The 22,964-nt window shown below is 43.5% G+C and overlaps 1 protein-coding gene across 1 annotated transcript in view; it reads left to right on the plus strand.

Moving 5' to 3' along the window:
* Positions 1–5,963: 5,963 nt before the first annotated feature.
* The window catches only part of MYL3 (myosin light chain 3), a 33,282-nt gene continuing 16,281 nt past the window's right edge, over positions 5,964–22,964 (plus strand). The window contains exon 1 of the mRNA XM_062568690.1: positions 5,964–6,184. Coding sequence (XP_062424674.1) covers positions 6,062–6,184 — 123 coding nt within the window. The 5' untranslated portion in view covers positions 5,964–6,061. The remainder of the gene's footprint in view (positions 6,185–22,964) is intronic.

Below are 22,964 nucleotides of genomic sequence, written 5' to 3' on the forward strand. Positions count from 1 at the left end.
GCCCCAGGTATCTTCCTGCTTTGCTTTAACATTGCATAGTTAAACAAACACATGGGCATGTATACATGCAGAAATCACATAGATGGGTCTATTGCCTCCCACCCATGCTCCGTCGTGCTGAAAAAATAAAGCAAAGAAATACCTACAGGTCTGAGAAAGTGCTGACCTGCAAGGGTATTCTGATGCCTGTACAGCTAAACCAAATCAGAGATCAGGGCAGGGGCTGCAGCATTGGCTCTTCCCAGATAATATCCAGGTATGGTTCAAGAGACAGCACAGACCAGGGACTGTTCCCAGTAGTCATTTGGGTTGTAACCATCCCGCTAAAATTTAACCAAAATGGCATGAGATTTACCCTCAGGGCCGAAGAGCAAGCTCTGACCCATTTTATTTGTGTTTAGTGAAGTTCGGTTATTGAGTCCTGATCAGGTCACGCTAACCATCATTATTGCCATCCAAACCACTTGGTAAGCAGTGCAGAACATTTGGCAGAGCACTCCTGCAACACGGAGAGATGCAGTAACTGCAAGTGATGCCTATTCATGTTTCCTACCTCACTGGAGAATCTCCTACCATTCTCCTAACCAGTGGTCTACCAGAGGGTTAATCATGCCCAAACAGGGTTGGTGTACAGCCAGAAATTAGTAGAAGTACGCAAAAGAATACCAATATAGCACAGGAATTAAAGTTCTTATCCAGCAGGGTCCAGACCAATATTATCATCCCTTCTGAAAACAAATTGTGTTGTTCACAGGAAGTATTTCATTTATCCAGATGTTTCAGGAAAAATAAAAATAGTGTGGGAAGCTGGAAATGTATCTCCGATCCTTCCCAAATTCAAGTCCTAGCCACCGGGCTGCAGTTAGTCTCCTGCATGTCTGCTCCTCTTCTAGCTCTGTGGCACTTACCTTCCTGGCTTACTGGTGGCTTGGATGGGTGGTGCAGACATGAAATAGATGTTGGCATGTTCTGTAGAAACCTGAGTTGGATACTTACAGTCCAGAGGAAGGCAAAAGTTAGATATTTTCGCTGGGCTCAGCATTCTTGGTTGTTGAAAGAGGAAACAGTCAGATTTCAGCTGTGACATTCGGAGTCCTCTGAGTCCTCTGTATCACCCCAGACACTGAATTGTATACCGAGCCCTGATGCTTAGTGTCAGTCTCAAAATCACCATTTTGAGGCTCTGTTGGATCTGTTCCTGCTTATAAAGGAATTAGAAAAGCTGAAGTCGGAAGATGGAACTATTGGTTCTCCTCCTAGCTCTACAGGCTCTCCTCTCCCTACTCTGGATGATCCCCCCTTTTTTCCTGTTCAGTTAACATCTATTACCCTCCAAACATTACAAAAATACAGGGAGATCTGATAGGAGTGGACCCCAGAATAGTGTGAAGCAGAGAAAGTGCTTTCGTTTATTAGAAAGCCTTGGGCAGTCCAGACGAGAAATTACTAACTTGTACAAATATGCTACAGCATAGATTGGTTAGAAGGCCAAAGAAATCAATGGAATAATATTAATTGGACCAGCCCCAAATTGAATAAAATTTAGCCTTTTCCACCCCCTCTAGTCAGATCTCGGTCCTTATTGCTACAAGTCTTCTGTGTTGTAACTTGTAGCACGCTCATTACAACCTGTCAGAAAACGAATATTCTGTTTTATAAAGAAGTGTGATTTCAAATGTTGTCATTATTTTTGAATGAGAACAAACCCCTCAATTGTGTACCTTCTTCCTGAAGGAAGCTTTGGAGAGAAATAGTGTATTTTGATATTTATTTATTGATTACATTATAATATTTGATACAGCTACACACAAATAGCTTTGTATTAAACCTCCAAATATTTAATGGATGTTATTGGTGTTGTCAGAAGCCTCCTCTCCAAACATTTTTTTTTTAGTAAAACTTACAATTTACAGAAAGCAGTAGGATGCTGCAGATTGTTTTGGTTTTGAGCAGTGGAGAGTGTATTTTTCTGAAGTGCATCCAGCCAGCTGTATTATGAATACACTTTATCACGAATATATACAGCACATAGATAATCTTTGTATGGCAGTTTGACTCCTGACTTTTATGAGCTTTGGCTGAGAATCAAAATCAGATTAAGGTGGGCTTTCAGCCACCTTTCTATATCTTCCATCTTTACTATTATTTCTCTAATGCCTTTTTGTTAGTGGACAGCTGAGGAAGGAACTTGTGACTCATTTGGGGAATGCGGAAGAGAAAGTGAGATATGACCTTCCTTGTTATCATAATCTTGTCTTATCTTGTAAAGGTGGACGTGATAGGATCCCAAGCTGTTGTTGAACTGCTGCTGACATCTTAATTGCCTGGTATTTTCCAGTGCTGTTTTCAGTTCAAGAAAAAGATCTGATGGCCCCTTCACATGCTGTGTGAAACACACTGGTGAGCTTAAGCTGGTGCCTACTCAAATGCTATCCTTGTGGTCACAGCTGCTCTAGGAGTACGTGCTAATTTGCACTGCAGTTTTGCTCTGTTGAATGAACAGAATCCAAAATTTCCTGGGTCTGCTGAACCCTGCTAGGTCAATTAAGTTTTTAGTGGGGGAACTTGGAGAAATTACTCACTCACATTTCTTTGGATCTGAAGAAAGATCCGACTATCCTCCAACCATGACTCACTTCAATGCAGAAATAAATAAACCAAAACTTTTTACCAGGCATAAAATCAAAGCAGGACTTCAGTTACTCCTTTGTAGAAATATTCACAACTTACAGGGATCGCTTAGTCTTATTAGCACAGCCTATTGGACACTTCCACACTTATTTCTTGTTTGCTTGTGAAGAACGTGGGCAAAGCTGTGCAAATGAGAAACGGAAACCTGAAGATATGTTGTTACTCTGTGGTGTTGCAATAGTAAGGAAAGATGGCATTTAGCCCAGGTAGGGTTCCTCTTAAATTTTAGGTGTCTGCAATGTAGATGTTCCCTGTTCATATGAGCTGGGGGCTTGTGCTCCCTTAAAATTAATGCAGATCTTCTCCATAGATTCAATGGGTGGTGCATCACTTCTTTCAACTGTAGATGCCTACGGCTTCACTCAGTTACTTGAGTGTGAGAATCTGATGTTATCTGAGTTGTCTCTGCCTAGCCTACATTTGTCTCTCTGGAAGGGTATGGGTGTCCTACAGGTTAATCATTTGCAGAGATGGGATTAGTTTGCCTACGTAAGTGTTTGTAGACACATTTCTGATATCCTACAGAATCCAGTACATCTATATGAGAGTGACAGATCTGGCACAGACCCTATTGGAGATTGATGTCCTTCAGGAACGGCAGCTGGAGGCCAGGTTGGATCATCTAGTGCATCTCTGTTGCATGTCGAATGCAAACAAACCCCACTCTCTAGCCCAGAAACCAAATGTAGGTTTCTATCTTAAGGATATACCCCAGGCTGCACCAGTGGGGTCAATGCATCGATAGGCAGCTCTCAGAAAGTTCTGCCTCCAGATGACCATGTAAACCCATGTGGATTGGGATTCATGGGCTCCATTGGAGCAGGGCTCTGGCTGCGATCAACAGCAATGAGGGTGCAATTCTCTAGGCTATCCTTGAAACACAGAAATATCTTCTCAGAGTGAACCTACAGCTTTGGTTGGCTCTACTTTGCAGAAGGCTTTTGTCTGGTCCCTTTTCCTACTCCACCAATCTGCCTCAATCTCCATCAGGCTTTTAGTGTCCTCCTTGGCATGTGGGAAGCTGTGGGCACTGGAGACATGATTAGTGTCAGTGCTCTACTCTTAGATGAGAGAACTAAGCTGAGCCTTGCTCCAAGCTCATTGAGGTGCCCTTTCCTGCTCTGGCAGGTGTCTGTGAGGAGCAGAATGGCAGAAGGAAGGACCTTTGTCTGAGCTTGTCAGTCAGCGTTTGCCTCTGTTGCTTCTCATCTTGCCTTTCCTGCACTGAAGAGAGGTCAACTGCAGACAAAATGGAGTGATGAAGGGCAGTGGGGACAGGGTCCTCCAGCAGGATCAAACAGGAGGAAGAAATGGGAAAGGCTGGCAGCTTTGGAATTCAGCCTGGACAAGAAGAACTGGCTCACAGGGTGCTTTTCCCCTCCTTCAGCCAGCCAGCAGCTTAAATCCCTTTCACCCTCTCTGCAGGGACAGAGGGGAATACATGTCAGGGGAGGGGGCTACAGGGACCATTAGCCAGGAATTTAATTTATATATCAGAGGACAGAAAAGAAGTCCATTGAACAGTATGTGAAGCTGCATGGGGATCTCCAGGTGAAGAAGGTATGAAGATCATATTGGTTAAACTGAAAGTTAGGGTAAAAGACTACCAGGAAGATCTAGGAGAATTACAGCTGGAAAGCTCAGAATGAGTCCTGCTTTTTTAGCTCAGAGCATCCCTGATATATTCGTTTCGAGATATAATGGTCAGCAGCAACTCAGGATTGCTGTTATAGTCAACGTGCCCTAAAGGTCCCCTTTGATTAGAGGAGTGAGATTACTCCCCCCCCCCCACCACCATTGTCCATAAAACACAAAGAAAAAGATTAATTACCATTGCCATATCATGTTACTGTAGCCATGTATTTATTTCTAATACGGTGGCATTACCTAAAACCTCCATCCAGAAAGCAGGCCCTGATTCAAGAACTGAAACTACAGTGTATAAACCCATAGTCAGTGTCCGTCCCGTCTCTCCAGGATTCCTGAACTGTTTGCGCTTGCTAAAGTTGTGGTAGAGACAGCAACGAGCCGAGGGCTTAAGGCGGGTGGCCAGCTTTCTGTGCAGTATTCATGATCCGCTTTAAAGCTCTGTGTGTACTGCCAGTAATGGATGTACCACAATTTAGGGACAGCTGGGCAGGATAAAGCACAAGCAGTCACCCAGCAGAGCTGTTCGTATAGTACAGCGATGCAGATGGACAGGTACTTAGGGGTCAAGCTAACAGTGCTTTCACACAAAGCAGGACTCAAAGGGTTTTGAGTGGTAGATTACCAGGGTGACGTATTAAAGAAGCAGAGGTTTGTGGTTTAACTGATATTTATTCGAAACATCAGCGCAGATCCTCTTGTTATACACATTTCCATTAGAGGTTTGGTTGTCTTGTTACAAAGGACAACACATTTTTTGGGAAAAATCCTAGGAAATGTGGAAACAACCTTGAAGGGAATTTGTAGACTGGGATCCCTTGATTTAGAAAAATGATATAAACAAACAAAGATCTGAAAATTATTAACTCCATTTTGCTTTTGGGAATTTGGATAAATCAAAATAAAGCTGAGATTAGAAAAACCTCAAATAGATATCTTGATCTTAGCTATTTTACTTGGAATTTTGCATTCAAGTCCCTGAAATGATCTGGAGAATCTCAGCTATAAGGATCTACTCACAGACACCCAGGATTATCCCTGATTTTATGTATGTGCATATGTGTGAGTGCTCCCATATGTACGTATCCCTGCTGCGTGCTGAATGCAGGCTGCTAGGAGCAACAGTGATTCGTTGCACTTTCCTAGGAAAAGACCAGTGAGCATATGGGGTGTGAACTGCCCTCCACACCAGTTGGGATGATGATGGTTGGCTTCACATATTGCACCGTCCTCATGCTTAAACCAATGCTTGTCTTTTAGTGCACCCTGTCACGGCAAAGGCCACGACTGAAGATACTCAGCAATATGTGAGCTGGGAAGGTAAGCGGCAGCACGGCCCTGGGGAGCACAAAAAACCACCGATGGGCCACGGAGCGTAACCCAACCTGCCCCTTGTTCACGTATGCACATACACACTAAAAAATGTTTGACGCAGCGCCAGCCTCAGCCCTAAAATCCCCAAACTCTTTTTCCATTTAAGTGCTAATTCGTAGCAGTGCCCTATCTGACTGCTCCAAAATAGCCGGGTAAATGTCTTGTCCTTTTATAGCAGTGGCCCTATTGTAAGCCCTGGCATGTGACAGGTCTGGGAGTGACACAATGTGTGACTTTAAGAGACCGGACAGGGATAAAGACCGGCACTAGTGATTTATCCCGTAGCAGCCACCTCTTTTCTGTCTCTCTGTCTGTCTGCTTCTCTCCCTTTCTAAAACAGCTCACCAACATGCCCCCAAAGAAGCCTGAACCTAAGAAGGCTGAACCTAAGAAAGAAGAACCCAAACCAGCACCAAAACCAGCAGAACCAGAGCCCCGAAAAGAAGTTGAATTTAACCCAGCTTCTATCAAAGTATGTATGTCTTAACCTGGTACAAGAGGGAGCAGCCAGGGCTGGTGGGGCTTGGGTTGGTGGTGGTTCTAGCCATGGTGCATTGAATGTTGAGATGACTCTGTCTGAAAATAGCACTTGTTTTTTAGCAGAGCAAGGAGCAAAGGGGATTGCCCAGTTTGTCCCTTCTCATCCTCAAAGTGACCAATTCCATTTCCTGCAAGCGTCACTGACCACAGCGGGACATTTAAAGGTGCTGTGCAGAGAATATTGCAGGTTTTTTATGTTTCATCAGGAAGCCTGGACTGTAGTTTCAGCCAGCTGATGACTAGCTAACAGCCAAGGCCACGTGGTAGGCTAGCAGTGGGCTCAGAGCATGGTTTGCATCTCTCGTGCTTGCCTGCAATGCACTAGGTAGATCTCACTTCAATATCACGGGGTTTGTTCTGCGAAGAAACAAGCCTGAGACTTCCTTAACAAGTGCCAGTGAGATTGCCTGTGGTTTTCCAGAAAATCCAAATGGACTGTCAAAGGGACTGTGTGTGAGTGTGTTTTGGAAAGCAGAGGGAAGCTCAGGAAAAAAAATCTAGGCTTCCTGAATGATCTCTTGCTTTCAGGGTCCCTTCCAAGGATTCCCCCAAGAGATAGTACCCCTCTCCTGCTCCTTCTTCCTTACAACAGTCTCCACTGGAAAGAGCCACTATTGGCCTAAGCAGGGTTTGCTGAAGTCTTGTTCATAAGCATAAGGGAAGGAATACATCTACAAGGCGTATTTTCAGAAGTGCTCCTTATGAAATAGGTTTTGAGTGAATTTGGGCCACTACTCTTGGCCATAGAAATCAGAGTCCTTGAATTGCCTGACTGACATCATGTTGTCCTCAGAACAAACCATCTGACTGACAGGGAAATGGTCACTGTTTTGAAGTTGTGAAGTAGGTAATTCCAGTGAAATTATATTGGAAATCTGTTTTCCCTTCAAATGTTTTTATTCACGGGAGTTGACTCTCCAGCAGATATTTCAGGTTGACTTTTCTTATATCAAAAGAGATTTCCCTCAAATAATGAGGAAGAGAAAGATAATATATTCCTACAAAATTGACCATAAAATGGACTATCAGAGACTGGCTTCTTGACTTACAAAAATGATGCATGCAAATAAAGATCTAAAAATGACTAGCTCCATGTTGCTCTTTCTGTACTATACACATTCACAGGGAATGTCAGAAACCCCTGCACAAATCTTTAGGAACGAGTTGGGGAAAAGAAGGGGAGCTCTGCAGCATCTCACATGCTTTTCTCACATGGTGATTTGGGCCAGGTAATTACCTGATATAAGTAAACATAATTATCTTAATCAATTTACACCAGCTGAATTCTATCCCATAGCCTATAAGAAAATGGGTAACGAAGAGGTGAGTCCTGCTCTGGGTTTATGAGGAGCCTGAGAAGATAAGAAAAGAGCAGACAAAGCCTAAGAGATGGATTAGGAAAAGCAATAGAGCTCCCTGGCCATTAGTGGGACCAGCTCTTCAGAGCTTATGCAAGGGAGGAGTGTCTTGATGAGCCTCTCCTGCTAGCTTAAAAAATAGTTCCTCCTTCACATGGGTAGAGGAACTACCTGGGAAAGTAAGTTGTTCTGTCTCTTCAGTACAAGTGCCTCACAGGTAGCTAGTAAATCACAAGGGTTACTGAAACTTTTTTTTTATTTATTTATTTATTTATTTTTTTTTTTGAGAGAGAGAGGTTCATTCTTGTAACTGGGATTTTCTAACAAGGGAAGCACAGAGAGGGCTTTTTCCAGGTCTTGAACCATGAAAAATCCTCCAATTTTTCACTTTAAATAGTGATGCAAAAAAGCAATTATTTGTTACTATATCAAGAAGTAGAAGTCTGTGTATAAGGAACTAACTATTGCTGTAGTGTTTAGACTATTCACATCAGTGTTCGTGCCGTGCTCTGAGAAAGACTTCGTCTATGACCTTGGGCAAGTGGTTTGTGGTGGGATTCAGCTCTCTGTTAATGCCTCTGTACTTAAAATTCCTGCACTGTAAGAGGAGGAGAGGGCAATTGCAATGACCTCTCTTAGAGGACACAGATACGTCCATCTGCATATTATGCCCTTGTGGTATGAAGGGTGGCTAAGTGCAGCAGCAAGATGAGTTGTAATGAGGTGGGAGAAAAAAACAGCCAGCCCCCACCAGAATCACTAGAAAAAAAAAAAAAGTATATATACTTGTAGACCCCACAATTTCAAAAATCATCAAATACATTTTTGCTCAAATAAGATTTTAGATCAATTCACTTCTGCACTCTTTTAAAACTATTTGTTCTGCATGCTTCTCCATCCAAGTTATTACTTTTCCTTCCAGTACACTTTAAAATTATGGACTTTTGAGTCACTTAAAAATAAGACAGAGTTTCTAAAAAGTACGTAAATCCAGTGCTTTAATGGTAAAATCTCTTGGTCTTTTCGGAGAACATTTTGTTGTCTGATAGATGCAAAGCAGTAGTAGGTATCTGGTTGGGGTCTGTGGTGGTTTGCTTCCCAAAACTCATAGCAAAGGGAGACGATGTTCTCTAGAGAAGTTTTCCTGGGAATTTTTCAATTAAATGTTTTTCATCAGAAGTGCATTTGTCAAAATTAAAGCTATTTGCGCACAAGGGCTGGGTCTGGCAAATATACTGCTTCCTGTTTCATAAACCTAGCTCTGGTGGAGCTCAGGCCATCTGGTGTAGATCAGAATACCTCCCCAGATCATTGTACAACATTTGAAAAAAAAATGCGTTAATGAGTTTTGAAATTCTCCAAACATCCCATTTCAGCATTCCAGGATGAAACTGGTTTTGGTTTTCATGCAAAAGATAATATATAGTTAAAAACTGGGACGAAAACAAACTTTTATCAAAACAAAATGTTAAAAATCGTTGAAATGCCATGTTCTTTTGGAAATGTCTCAAATTATCAATATTTATTCTCAAATCTCATTATGCAGTTTTGTATTTGGGCTTTTTAAGTTTTGCAATCCAATTTTAGTAAAAAGAGAAATCTCAAAATGAAAACATTTATGTGAAAAGGATAATTACTTCTCATTTTGTTTTCCCTGATTGCTATATTCTACTTGCACAATAATGGTCCAAAATTATATCAGATTTTTCCTGTTGTCTTTCTCTGGCTGCTTCAGGGTCAGGATCTATATTTGATTCTCAGCTACAGTGGCTTAAATGTGGGTTTTACCCCCTCCCTGCCCTTAAGTAATTGAGTTATTCTAAAGTTTTGAAGTTACCGTCTAAAGTTTTAATGATGCATATACATCCACATCCTTGCAGGATTTTTCCCAATACTTAGAAATTTGCAAAAGAGATTGGATGGGATTCAATATTGCTTGAAATTCACAGAAAAGGTGCTGTTTTTATTTCTGTAGTTGTATGGCTCAGCCTTTTTTTTTTTTTTTTTTTTTTTTTTTTTAGAAAAAAAAGAAAGTTTCACTGGAAATTGAACTTGATCTTCTTCCCTTTGGGGAAGAAATGGTCCTAAAAGAGATTCTGGAACAAGGAGATTCTTTTTCATATATCCAGCTTTTAATATGGGAAATATTTTGCCAAAAATAAACTTTGCCCTCATGAAAAATAATGTTGATGCTAAACAGGAATAATCTTTTAATCCGATGGACACAGAAAGTGGGATCAACTCACATAGCCTTTGGAAAGCTGGTCACTGCTCCTAAACAGATCATCTATAATCAGCAGGAAAACTCTCTTGAAGGTTATTCAATGCAGCAGTGCTGGACAACCTATATGGGGATGGATCAAATAATCCTTGGGAGATGCCAATCTGTTGATTAAAGTGGGAGATGAGACAACTATTTGAGTGACAATATTTCAGCAGCTAAAGTTAGCTGAGATGATGTGTACCCAAAGACCAGTGAACTCTGGGTTTAGAAAGGCCGTGTGGAGACCGTTGGCATATGTGAGAACTTGGAAGGGACACCACTTACCATATACAGTTATCCTTAATAACTACATTTTCCTGGGTTGTCACTTGAGAAGCTTATTGTGGCAGTATGCAGTCATACAGGTTCCTTGGGGTGGGGGGAATTAAAGCAAGCATAGTTTATTTTTTGGAGTACTGCGATCTGGGAGTCTTGTGAAACCTGTTCTCCTCAGAAAGCCTGCAGGCTTCTGAACATCTTCAGGGGTACAAAAAATAAAAGCTCCTTCCCCTTTTCTCACAAGATAAGATGTGGAAGCAGCCATGAGTGGAAGGTGCAGGCACCAATACCAATGGGGTCCTGCCCGGCTTAGGTCTTCAGCCCTGGAACTGCGGTGTGGTTGTGGTGCTGCAGCAGGGTAGTGTGGAGGTGGATGTGCAGGAATGTCACCTCTGTGCAAGTAAGAAGCAAGATGGTGCAGAGATTTTTGGCTAGTCATTAGGGTAAGAAAAGCAAATGTTCTTTTAGGGGAGGGGAGCTGATTGATTTTTCAGAGAGATCGATCCTAAAAGCCTCTCTCTAAGAAGATGACTATGTTTAAGGATATCAAACACCCTGCTAGCGGGGATTGTTGGCATGGTTTTAGGTGCCTACACGAAGAATTCATTTCAGGCTGAAGTGACTGAAATGATATTTTCAGAGGTAGTTGGGAGGGCTTGAACATGGGAAAAAACTGTATGAGTTAACAACAGGTGTGTGGGTGAGAAGGTCTTAGGGTGGTGAATGACAGAGCGGGTGTTATTTTGTGGGCAGAAAGGATTTTATTTGCGAGGTGAATGTGAATGCATTGTATAAGCGCACGTGGGAATGAAGAAAGAAGGGCTGTCATTAAGAAAATCAGTTTATGGAAATAATGAAAGTCTGAATGCGTGATACTCTGTGTGACAATATTGCATTTCTGTGTGTGGAGAGGCATGTGAGTGAGACGGGGGTGTCGTAACCACGTGTTTGAGGAGTTGGTGTGTGGGGGAGCTGGTGTGTGTTCCCCAATCTCTAGAGGTTTTGCAGGTGCATGAGATGTTTGGGGCACACCTCCAGAGGGTGAATTATGGTTTGTGTGTGACAGGGAGAAGTATTTTGCTGCATCTTTTTCTTCTGTAAGATGTCTCTCTGTGTGTGTGTGGAGAGGTAAGGAGCTAGGTGAAAAGGGTGTCGAGTGTATAAGGAAGCGGATGTATTGGCCCATTTGGGAGAGTTTTTGAGTGTGAAAAAGTTGTATCTGAATGTGTAAAGGCAGCAGTCTGTGCACAAGCTGATGGATGTGTGTCTATGCCGGCATGCAAAATTTGGCATTTGGCAGTGGTTAACCTGGCAGCTGGCTGGTGAGAGGTGCGCAGAGCCCCTGGGAAAGCGCAGTGGAACAGGGGTTGCATAGGAAAGAGGGTGCATTTTCTTGGGGGGAGAGAGAAAAAGATCTGTTGGAGCAGAGATGAAGACATCCCGACACAGACATGATTTGAATCTCAGTGCATTGATGAAAGGAGACAGATTAGGACCCCTTCCCTCCGATGCAGAGACAATTGGAGCAGGATAAGTGTGGGATACAAGTTCAGCTGGAAGAAGACTTCATGTTATATTCTAGCAAGGTGTGGGGTAGATGCAGGCCTTAGCCTGCTTGGAAACCCTTCAGATCTGGCCAAATCTTTCCTGAGGATGAAGTGGGAAGTCTTTATGCTGGTACCACAAGCTTCCAAAGACCAGACCAGAAGGCAGTTGGACGTGGCTACGGTATGGGTTTGACCTCCCACTGCCCTCTCACCTTTTTCTCTCTCCAACCTATTTTTCCCCTCGATTTCATTTCCCCCAGGTGTTACATATTCCCATCATCATTACCATTATTATTATTGGCCTACACTGCATCTCCTGAGAAATACTTTTAGAAAGCAATTTCCCTCCTGTACTCATATATTTGCCAGTTTCTGAAGTGGGCAGGCACCTGTCAGGTTAAAATGAGCTCAAGCTGGACCTCTGTCTCTCAGTGATTTCTTCATGAGACTCTCAAGCGTAGAGAAATTTGAGCACTGAGTCTTTGAGGATGCCTCAGGCAAAAATGACTGAAAGCTTGGCAAAGACAGGGGACCCTGCTGCAAACTTATGGGAGTCAGTGGGAAATTTACCCCTTTGATTTTTATGAGATTCACCTCAGAGTCACCATTCTTGCTGTGGACTTGTACTCTGGCAAGCTGTGAAAACTTTTATAAGCTTAGTGTGGTTTATTTTTGATTTAGCAAGCTGCAAAGGCCTTTGAGGTATGTGCTTAAAAATTGGTTTGGTTGGTAGAATATCTTCAAATGCTTACAGAAAGAAAACAACAGTGTAATAATGGTAGGGATTCCTCTAACTCCAGAGGAAGATTTTAGATGCCACCTATTTTAGGTACTAGATACTTGTCTTAGACTACAGGAAATGGAAATATGGGGATGAGTGGTGGATGCCAAAGGTTCCTGCAGGAGCAGATGGCATTTCATGTCATTTAGTGGCTGGTGCTTGTTTCATAAGGCTTAAGTCTATTTGATCATTTAATCTCATGTCATATATGTGGGTTTTGACCCATTCATGCTCTGTTGAGCTCAAAGATTTTGGTTAGGGAAAAGGATTTCAGGCCTGATGAGAAAGAAAAAGAAAAGTGAGGTTCACCTGTCATATTTCAATTATCTTCACTTTAGATATTCAAAGCTGAGCTAGTCTCTTTGGGCTCCCACTAGTGTCACTAAAGAGAAGAAGTTGCTTTTAGAAGTTTATTCATTCCACCCTAAGACAAGCACCTAAGCTACATGAAATAAAGTGGCAATAGCGAAGAGGGTGCGTTGAGGTGTAGGGACATTTAAGTCGTGATCTGCACGCAGTTCAAGAGCCTTGCCAGCTTGTTTTTGTGTCCCAACTAACAAGAACTACAAATAATTGGTGCTCATCGGTAAAGCACTGACACAGCTGGACAGTCCCTGGACCCAAGCCAGTAAAAACACATGGTTTTTACTATGCTGTGTAGCTCTACCAACTTGGATTTCTGCTAGCCTTTTTTCCCCCCCCCCCATGGTATAGATACTAGCTGAATGTTAGCTGTTCTGCCCAAGGCCCTGCTAATACTCTAACACAAACAGCTACAGCTGCCAGTGGAGGAGATCAGACCTTCAAGATCCTAGATCTGAACTCTCTCTACCAAGTTTGGAAGAAGGCTCCACAACCTATCTGCCCCTGGACCCCATGAAGTTGTGGGGGACCTGGCTCCCCTTCTAGGAATGATCTGATCTCAGGACTTCAGGCTACGGTGAGCAGTGATTGCTTGGGAGGGGAGCTGAAAGAGAATCACCCCACTAGTGTCAGGCCCTCCTGGAAGAGTCCTTCTCCAAATAGGTGTCCACTGAGTTCTGCCTCACCTCCACTGCAATGCGCTTTTCTTCTGTAAATGGCATTGCTCTCTCCCACTCTGTCTTGCTCCCAATATGTAATGGGAGGGGTGGAAGGAGTTACACAAATTGCATGTACACACGTGCATGGGGAGGGGAACCACAGCTGGAGGAATTTGTCAAGGGTGTCAGCCTCTCTGAAACCTCCCCACCTATGACGCTGTTGTCTTCATTTACCGCAGGTCTTTTCTCAGAAGTCAGTGCCTGAGATGGGCTGTATTGCACATAAAATCCAGGCGATGGTCATGCTCTGAATACCTCATCAGCAATTTGCTCCAGGGTTTCTGGACGGATCCCAGTGATAAGCATAGTTAAAATGCCAAGCTGCTGTAACACGTTTCTAAAGGCAGCTCTGCTCTTTTATTCTCTCCTTTATTTATCGCAGTCCACGTCAGTCCAGCAGTCCAGCACATTCCCTGCCAAGCTGGCCATTGTGGGACAGCTTTTAATAGCAGAGAAAGCACCTTTCCTTCTCCCTTTCCTCTCTCTCGAGCAGCTGGCCCAGGTTGACATGAATTTGGCAGCTCGCTTCGCAGAAATGAATCAGCGCTGGGAGGGTAAAGAGTATTTCAGCTTTAGGAAACAACATGTGGCTCAGCCTTGACCCAGTGAAGCTTTTCATCTGAGAGGGGATGAAGGATGCTGGCAACCCCCAGGGCTGGGAGCATCCCCTGGGAGAAGCACGAGGTCCAGAGCTGTATCTTGATGTGTTTGAAAAGACAAAGATGGGGAAACAAGAAAAACAGGATTGGGTTGGATGAAGGAGAGGACTGCGAGACCAAAAAGCTGAGGGGAAAGGTTGAACCGAGTCTTTCTCCTTAAGACAACTTCGGGTTTTGCTGCAGGCCATCATGATTCAGTCATCTGATATCTGTTTATGCCTCAGTTCCCCTCTTGGGAACCGGAGGATGGTAAAACAGTTTGTTTCTCCTGGTTATTCAGACTAGGCAGTGGCTGCTGTTGATGCTGAAGAAATAGTAGCACATTAGGCAAGCTCATATCAAAATACAGCAAAAGGGTTTCTTTGTGGTATACGCTGCTTGTTCTTAGGGCCAAAACCAAACAGCACTGGAAATCAGAGGAGCTTTCCAGATGAATTTCTGGGGGCCAAAGAAAATCTGGCTATCTTCGTATATCTCTCGTGTTCTTAGAGCAGGGTGACATTTTTCATAAAAATACTTTTTTTAGGGGGAGATTTGAGAAGTGCATTTGGTGACACCAGAGTGTTTTGCAAACACGCACGGATTTTGCTAAGGATTTTGTTTTGAAAAAAAATCTGAAAAGGATAAAGAAAATTACCAGCATCAGCTTTTTTACCTAGTTCCATTTCTTATTTTTTTTGTAAGGTTTTTTCCTTCTTGCATAAAAAAAGACCCAGAAACTTTTAGTAGTTAAACATTTTCAATTTGGGCAATCTTTTCCCTTCAAAATTTTAAAATTGTTCAATGCATCCCTAAAATGCGTAATAGTAAAAAAAATTTTTTTTCCTCTTCTCAAATCATTTCTTTTCTGGGCAGTTTCCACTCCCAAGTCTTCATTATTCAGCTGCAAAAAACAAACAAAAAACCCCACCTCCCCTGCAGTGTCTGAAATCCGCAGAGCAGAGACACTCGAACACAAACCTAAAACCAGCTCACCCTGGTCAGAGAGGTGTAGAGATGAAAACATGTCTAGTTTTCTATGTTCTTTTCTATTTAGAATAACTCAGTTTGAGCTGCAGCATTGCTGGTTCTTCAGCCCTAGACGCAAGGCAAAAATCTGGAGCTTTCTGAGTCCGTCACTGGATGTCTGGAAGCCAGGAGTGTAGCAGGATTTTCTGAACATGGTTTTTCAGAGTCTGTCATGGACAGAAGATTCGTTCTGTAGAGGAGAGGGAAAGGTCTTAAATGCCATTTTCTCTCAACTTTGTTTCACCAATGCAGGAAAAAAAAAAAAAAAAAAAAAAAAAGCTGCAGCACAGAGGCACTGAGTTAGACCTTGGCCAAGAGCAGCCCAGCTTTACTGAGTTATTTGAAATCATCTGAAGTGAGTTTTTCTGCAAACCTGGCTTTCATCTCCCTCCATATTTCCTCTTGTACAGCTGTATTTATCACATCTTTATCTGTCTGTCTTCACCTTTATAGGGCACTCATCTCTATGCAGTGTTTCTCAGCTAGCTTTTTACGTTGGTAGAAAGCTCAGAGGGCCACTTGCCTTCAGAATTTTGCACACCAACGACCTGGTTCCAGAGGATTTGCACTGCCCTCAGCAGGCTGATTTTGAAGCACTTTATCATTTTCCTGGTTCATTTTCTCTCCTCAGTCGTTGTCTCAGACAAATCAGGACATGAAAGACAGGACATATTTCTGCTTAGCCACAGAATGAACTCAGTAGGGTTTATAAAAAGGGGGATGAGAGCATGATGAGCACACCCTGTTTGGGCAGCTTCTGGGGTTTTCAAGTGTGTCTGCTGCAGGTCCTGACCTAGAAAGCCCTTACGGCAATATGTCCCGCAGAGAAATTTGTCTTTTGAGATCTCGGCCAGCGTGTTTGGCTGCTCCTCCACCACAAGGTGTGAATGTTGGTCTCGATGGGCTTGTTGGCATGTCTGCCGCTGTGTGCAAGGTAGGTCTGCTTTGATTTATAGCTGGGAACTAAGCAACGTATCAATGTGCAGGTCTCATGGTATGGGTGCGCATGCCAGAGGTGGAAAATAAGTGAAAGCCACCTGAAACCTCAGTCCTATGATCTTTCTGACTGACTGTGCTTCCCCATCTGGCCTTTTGCTCTCCATTCCTTTTCCTCTCTCCAGTCTGTTCCTTGATGAGCAGCAAGTTATTAAAAGCACACTCTGGATATGGCGCAGCTCTGTAAGAAGATCTACATTTCTCACATAGCTGCTAAACCTCAATCAATGTGGTTTTAATCACCATTTGTGTAACATGCAATAACTATTAAATTTAAATTAAATGCACAGCTTAGAGCATGCAGAAGGCCCTGACCAAAGTGCTAACTTTCCCCAAGCTGCTGGAAAGCTGGACTGTAGAGACAGATTATTTATTTCTCTCATAAACCAGCCAATTCTTAACTTGGAAGAAAGAGAAAAAAAGTCAAAAGTAGACATAGGGACAGAGATGGGGAGGTTCTTAGCAGAAACAGAAACATGGTGCTTCCCCCAACTTTTGTGAAGACGTTAGCATTTGGGCAGAGGTACGTTGGTACCCCCATCCTTTAATGCTGGCCAAGAGCAGTAGTATCTGTATAAAATTATCATATACTAGACAGTGTAAAGATGTGGGAAGAAATATGGGAAAGGAAATGGGAGTAATATTAGTAGAGAGGCATTGCCAATATAATCCTCAGATTTTTTTTTCCCTCCTAAGAAAATTTCCTTCTTGAGTTTAATTTCACATCTCGTTGTACGCGTGCATCTTATATGGCATCATTCCCTCCCTTCTCTCCTCTATCTGCAATCTGAATCCTAAAAAAGCAGTCAGGGAGAACAGACACTTGATTAAATTTAAATGGAAAGCATTATGCTATGTGCGGGGTATGCGGACAGCTCACAGCCCAGCTCTCGATGATGAGCTGGTTGCGTCCCTGAATCCTGGCCTGAGCTAGGAGTAACTGCCACCGGTATTAGCACACAGGAGAGTTTAGGATTTGGGGTTGTTTTTTTGTTTTTCGTTATTGTTTATTTTTTTTCCCTGTGAATGCTAAGAGTCTGGGGCTGACTCTTCGTGGGTGTCAATCAGCACAACCACCTTCAGCCGCATGATCAGCCTGTGTCCAGCAGCTCCCGCATGGGCAAAACCACCCTGTTCTGCCTCCGGTGAGGATCTGGGCCCGCTCGTGTCAAGGCACTCGTGCTGATTTATCCCAGAAAATACCTGGGGCCCCAGTTTTCAAAAGGTCTGCGCTGACTTCTCCTCGTTGAGGAGTTTGGCTTATTTCTCCATAGGCAACTGAACCAAAGTTTGTTGGGGGAGATCCAAGCCTCTACAGTGGCTCGGTGTATGACTGTGAAAGTGTGGCTTGTGCTGACATATATTATACATGCATACATAAATATATATATATATTTGAGAGAGAGAGTTTCTATATATACACATATATACATAAAATGTGTGTATGCGCATGCATATCTTTGTGTCTCCATATGTTCACATGATATGCACGTGTGCATGCACATATATGTGGATGTGTCAACATCTTCACCCCTACTTGCCCACCTGCAGCTCATTCTCTTTATGTAAATGCCTGGTGCATGTATAAATACACACAGACCTCTGGAGAGGCACCCGAACAGCAGACCCCCAGACCCATGCCCCCTCCACAGCCCCCCGGCAGGCTCCGGGTGCCCAAATGCCGTACCCAGCCCTGGGCCTTGGAAGGAGCGTGAAATCCAGCCCTTGACCCATCCAGAGCCAGCACAGCCTTCAGCCTGCAAAAGCCAGTCAGCTCCAGCACGCTTACGCAGCCGGAGCCTAGAACAGTGGTGGTGACAATCCACCGACTGTATTTTCTGGGAAGCTGCAGGACATCGCGGTCACCGGGCAGATGTGGCTCGGTGAGGCTGCTCTGAGGAGCAACCTTGCAAAAGCAAGCTGGTTTGTGACCCACCAAGCGTTAGGAAGCAATGCTGAGGAAGAGTGTAATGAAATAAGACTTAGAGGGAACTCAGCTCTGGTTGACAGCAGCCTGGCAATAATCGCTGAATGCTTGAAAAAAAAAGAAAAAAATAGAGATAAAACATTTGGAAGGAAAATAGCTTAGACTTTTCAGCGTTTGTGGTTAGTGCTGACTGATAGGTAATGGCCGCAGACTGGCAGGGGTAGAAATGTTTTCTCTCTTTGATTTACTGATTCAAAAAAACCCAAACAAACGCAACCCTTCTAGAGATGAAATGTCATCAAGTGTCATGCTGCTCGGTGACCGCGCTTCATAAACACTGTGAATCACGCGCAGTTTTGAATCTGCCTCCAACATCATCATATATGGGAGATGATAGCCAGGAAATAGCTGTAATGAGTCTGGAAGGGTGCTTGGTGCTGAGGCTGTGGGATGTGACAAAATCCTGGGCTTTTCGCCTTTACTCCCAAGTGAAACTTGTTTTTCGGTGTCCTGTTGCAGGCTCCATTGAAAGCACAGGCTGAATAAACAGTCTTGGACCAGAGCACTTGTTAACATCACCCAATTTGGGACCTTGACACCACTTTAAGTGGACCAAAAAGGCAAAACAAAACTCTGAAACATCAGTTTCAATTGTGTTCTTAAGAAACCTCAGATTTATCTTCTTTTTACATAAATAAATAACCTTCATAGAGTGAATCAAGCAAAAGGCACCCAGCAGACTGTACTGAATTGAGAGTAAAAACTCCTGGTGGTGTTTCCCAAGACAGGGAAACTTTTTTTTTTTTTTTTTTTTTTTTCCTATTTTCTTCAATCAAACATCTGAAATTTTGATAAAAGGGCAACATTTGAAGTTTCCATCATCTTGACCAATTCTCCAGCGGGTGCTAAGCTCTTCACATCTGAACTCCTGGGTGATTCTGGGGCGGGTGGGAGCATTCGGTACAGCGAGATCAGAGCAGAGGTATCTCAGTTAATGGTAAATAATCTCCAACTTTGAAAAATAATTAAAAAGGAAATAAAGCAATTCTCACAGCGGGATGCCGAGTGGATCCCAACAGCAGATGAGTTTATACTTTTGCATTTGCTATGGGGAACAGTTTGGTCCGCATGAAACCGGGGCTGAGTTACAGCGTGATTATTTTGGGAGAGGCATGCGTGCTCGGCCTGCCAGCTCTGCAAAACAAAAGCAGAGCTCTCCCGGCTGCCAGCACCTTATCGCAGTGGCTCTTTGGAAGAAGCAGCATAGTCCCCCACCCCCCTTTTTTTTCCAAGGCATTTGCAGGGTGAGCGGTGCGACATTTTAAATCACACAGCTCTGACTGGTGCTGCTACCAGGAGCTGCAAGTGCGTGGAGAAGGACTAAATCTGCTGGGGGTGGCGGAGGTCAGTGTTGTCCCATCCCTGGGAGGGTTGCTCCGCTGAGATGCCAGCCCCACATTTGGGATGGTGGTGGCTGCAATGCAGATGGCAGAAAAATAAAGCTTTGGCAGCACTGTCTACACCGTATTGCTGCGTGAATTGTAGCATTAGTGTGGCCGCGACGTGGGGCTGTGCTGGCACGTGTCTCATGTTAGCCTGAAATTTTCTATGCGAGACACCAAAGCTCTTCTGTGCGTGGGACCTCATTGAATACGAGCAGTAGTTTCAGCTCCAACATCCAAAACCTGCTCCGGTGGTTTCAGGAGATTTTGTGTGGCAGGGACCTTTCTACTAGAACTTGCCGGAGACCTGTCAAGCTCATTTCACATCAGCCGACCAAGAGCCTTTCACAGTCTCATTCACTAGCAGCGTGACCAACATGTCACTCAGTGACCTGGAGTCATTATGCAACTGTGCCATTCGAGACCAGAATTAGTTCAGCAAAGGGTAGTTGTTTCTAGACTTGGTGGGAGAATTAAAATATTAGAAGAAATCAGCTTGAATTTTCAGGATGAGGTTTCAGTGACACAGAAAAGCCCACAAAAATTCTTTTTTGGCAACTCAGAATGGTTTTGTTCAGTCTGAAAAGAATTGTTTTGGTATGCTTTGGAGTGATCTAATGTGCAGGGAGTGGGATTCTTTAAGTCAATTTTACATGAAAAATATCCACTGCAATATAAAAATGTTTGAATTTAAAAAATGATAAAACCGCGAGTATTTACACAAGAAAACATCTGATTTTGGAAAGCTAATGGGAAAGGCTTTTGTGTCAAGATGGCAATAATAATAATAACAACTAATAATATAATAATATTAGTGCCTCCATTTTTTTCTCTCTAAAGCAGTTCACCAAATTATAAAAGTGTTTCACTTTTCCTTGTGCGCTTTCCAGCATATTTCATCCAGCAAATACGTTGTCTGGTGACTAATTTTCCTTGTCCTGTTTGAAATCTCTCTTAGAATGACCTGACTCCAAAGGGCACAACTCTACTGCTGACTTAAGGATAGCAAAGAGTCTTCCTCTCCGTATGCATGTTGGATTGAGACCTAGAGCCTTTTTACTGGTTAGTACCCATGTAGCAGGACCCATAAGCCCCCAGGAAGAGTTGTAGTGAAGTCCTCATGCTGCATCCTTGGGGTTCTTCTTGTCCACTTCAGAGACCCAACCCAGGAGCTGACAATTGTCTACTTTAGGCAGACAGCACACGCAATGTCTGACCTCCCCTATACCCTAGGCTTCCATCCAGGATTTTACAGAGAGTATTTTTTTAAATTTTATGATTTCCTCAGTGGCTGCAAACATCTGAACAAACATCTGCTGGTGAGGCTGGTGAAGGAGGGGCCTGCAGAGAAACGGGAAGCCAACCATCAATAAATGGTTGGAGAATCCAAAACCATGTTGCTACAGGGAGAACAGTCAGTGTTTTATATTTCTGGTGCTGGCTGTTGCCAGAAACCATCTCAGTTCTCCAGAGTAACTCTGTCATTCTCATGTTGAGGCTGTGGAATTTCCCTTTGTGCTCTGGAAAATTATGGCAACATGTTCTCCATCCAAGAAAGAGAGCTATCAGTTTATGGGCTGCAGCCCTGCCAGCATTGGGAAAGCATCAGGACCTAGAAGCCCACTGCTCCTTCGACCCCAGAAGGTATTTACAAGAAAGAAAGAAGCAAGGGGATGAAAAGTCCTGCTGACGGGACTGCCATCCAGCTCTCTGGCTCAGGCTGAGAGCACAGAGCATCAGTGCCAACCACGAAGCTGCTCTGAAGACCACGCTGCTCTGAACCCATGCCCTGAAGATTTATCAGGCTGTGATTCACAGCTAAGCAGGGATTTACAGAACTGTGCTATGGCTGAGCAGATTTACTTTGAGGTATTTCAGGGTTGTGTTGCAACCGCTTACTTGGGCAAAGAACACAGCTGTTCCTCGTGAAGTCTAGGTGGTGCAACTTGTAGTGTCATAGGTCACAGCCCGTGTCCCAGTCAAGTGTCTGTATGCTGTACAGTGCCTTCCTACATCAGATCATGAGCTGAACTAGAAATAACCATAATGTCTCTAGGGCAATGCTGAGAATAAAATATAGATGTATCAAAAGAGTTTCAGAAGGCAGAAGGCCTGGGAAGTCACGAGCGACTATGAGACTGTAGTGAGGCGATGGAGGTGAATGGGACTTGACTGTGTGCCCATGGGCAGTGGAGTAGTTTATGTGCATCACAGTTGTTTTGCATAAAAAGTGATGGGAGACGAGATAGTGTGTATTAACAGATTTTAACAAGTCTTTGTTTTGGGGGGAATGCTTGTGGAATACAAATGCAGCCTCAACACAGCGATACCAGTCTTGATGGCCTCTTTCCATTTGCCGCATTTCTGCTTCCTAAGTCGGTCTCTGAAGAAAATCCCTTTCCTTCTTCAAAACTAGCCCTTCCGTGACTGAGTAAAAAAATCTTGCTATTTATATTGGGATTCCATAGAGTATTATGAAATAAGAAAAATACTTTTATTCTGGGGGTGGAGTGGGGTGGTCCTTGCTTGTGTTGTCTAAATGCTTCCCCTCACACAACATCCTAGTTGCTGCTTAGGAACAGCTTTATTAATAGGACTTCTTTCTGACTAAGTTATGGTTGTATTACCATGCACAGTGTTATGTGCTTGACTAGATACTATAGATTTATAAAAAACAAAAATTCCCTGAGATAAGAAGCTGTGAATGACATAACAGCTCCAAGAGGTGCGTCTCTCCAGGTCTTTCTGGGATAAAACCTGTGCAATACCATGGTTTAGGCAAGGGAACAGTAGCATTAGAGCCACAGCTGATGCCACTGGCTGGCCAGGTGATAATCCCCTGAAACCAAGATTGCTAAAACAGCAGGGAAGCTGGCATAACACTTCCCCTTTGCTATGGAAAGTATTTTACTCAGACGCCTAGTGGCTGCAAGGAACATATAGCACAACCAGCACATCAGGACGCAAGAAAAGAGGCAAGTCAGAGTCAAAGGCTGATTTAGCAGTCAGCAGCTCTGTCTCTCATATGGGTTTGTAGCAAATACAGCCACCTTGAGCCTTGGTGCTCTAAATACGTGGCATTTGCAAAAATGCTCTGGTCCTAAAATCTCGGTGGCCAAGAGAAAAAATGCCAGGGGAAATTGAAGTCTTCTGAAGTGTCAGTATATTAAAAACAGATGAACAAACAAAACCTCGAGGGAAATCATCCTCACTTACTTCCAAGGAACTGGAGAATGCAAGACTGAATCTGTGAAAAGAAATTTACTTTTAACACTGTAGGTTTTGCACCCACTGGCTTTGGGCAATGAGGGCTGCTCTGTTGACTGAGCTCCCCGTAGTGCAGATACTGCTGGTGTGCCAGGGGTATGTG

This window comes from Rhea pennata, chromosome 2 (assembly GCF_028389875.1).
Source record: "Rhea pennata isolate bPtePen1 chromosome 2, bPtePen1.pri, whole genome shotgun sequence".
Lineage (NCBI taxonomy): Eukaryota > Metazoa > Chordata > Aves > Rheiformes > Rheidae > Rhea > Rhea pennata.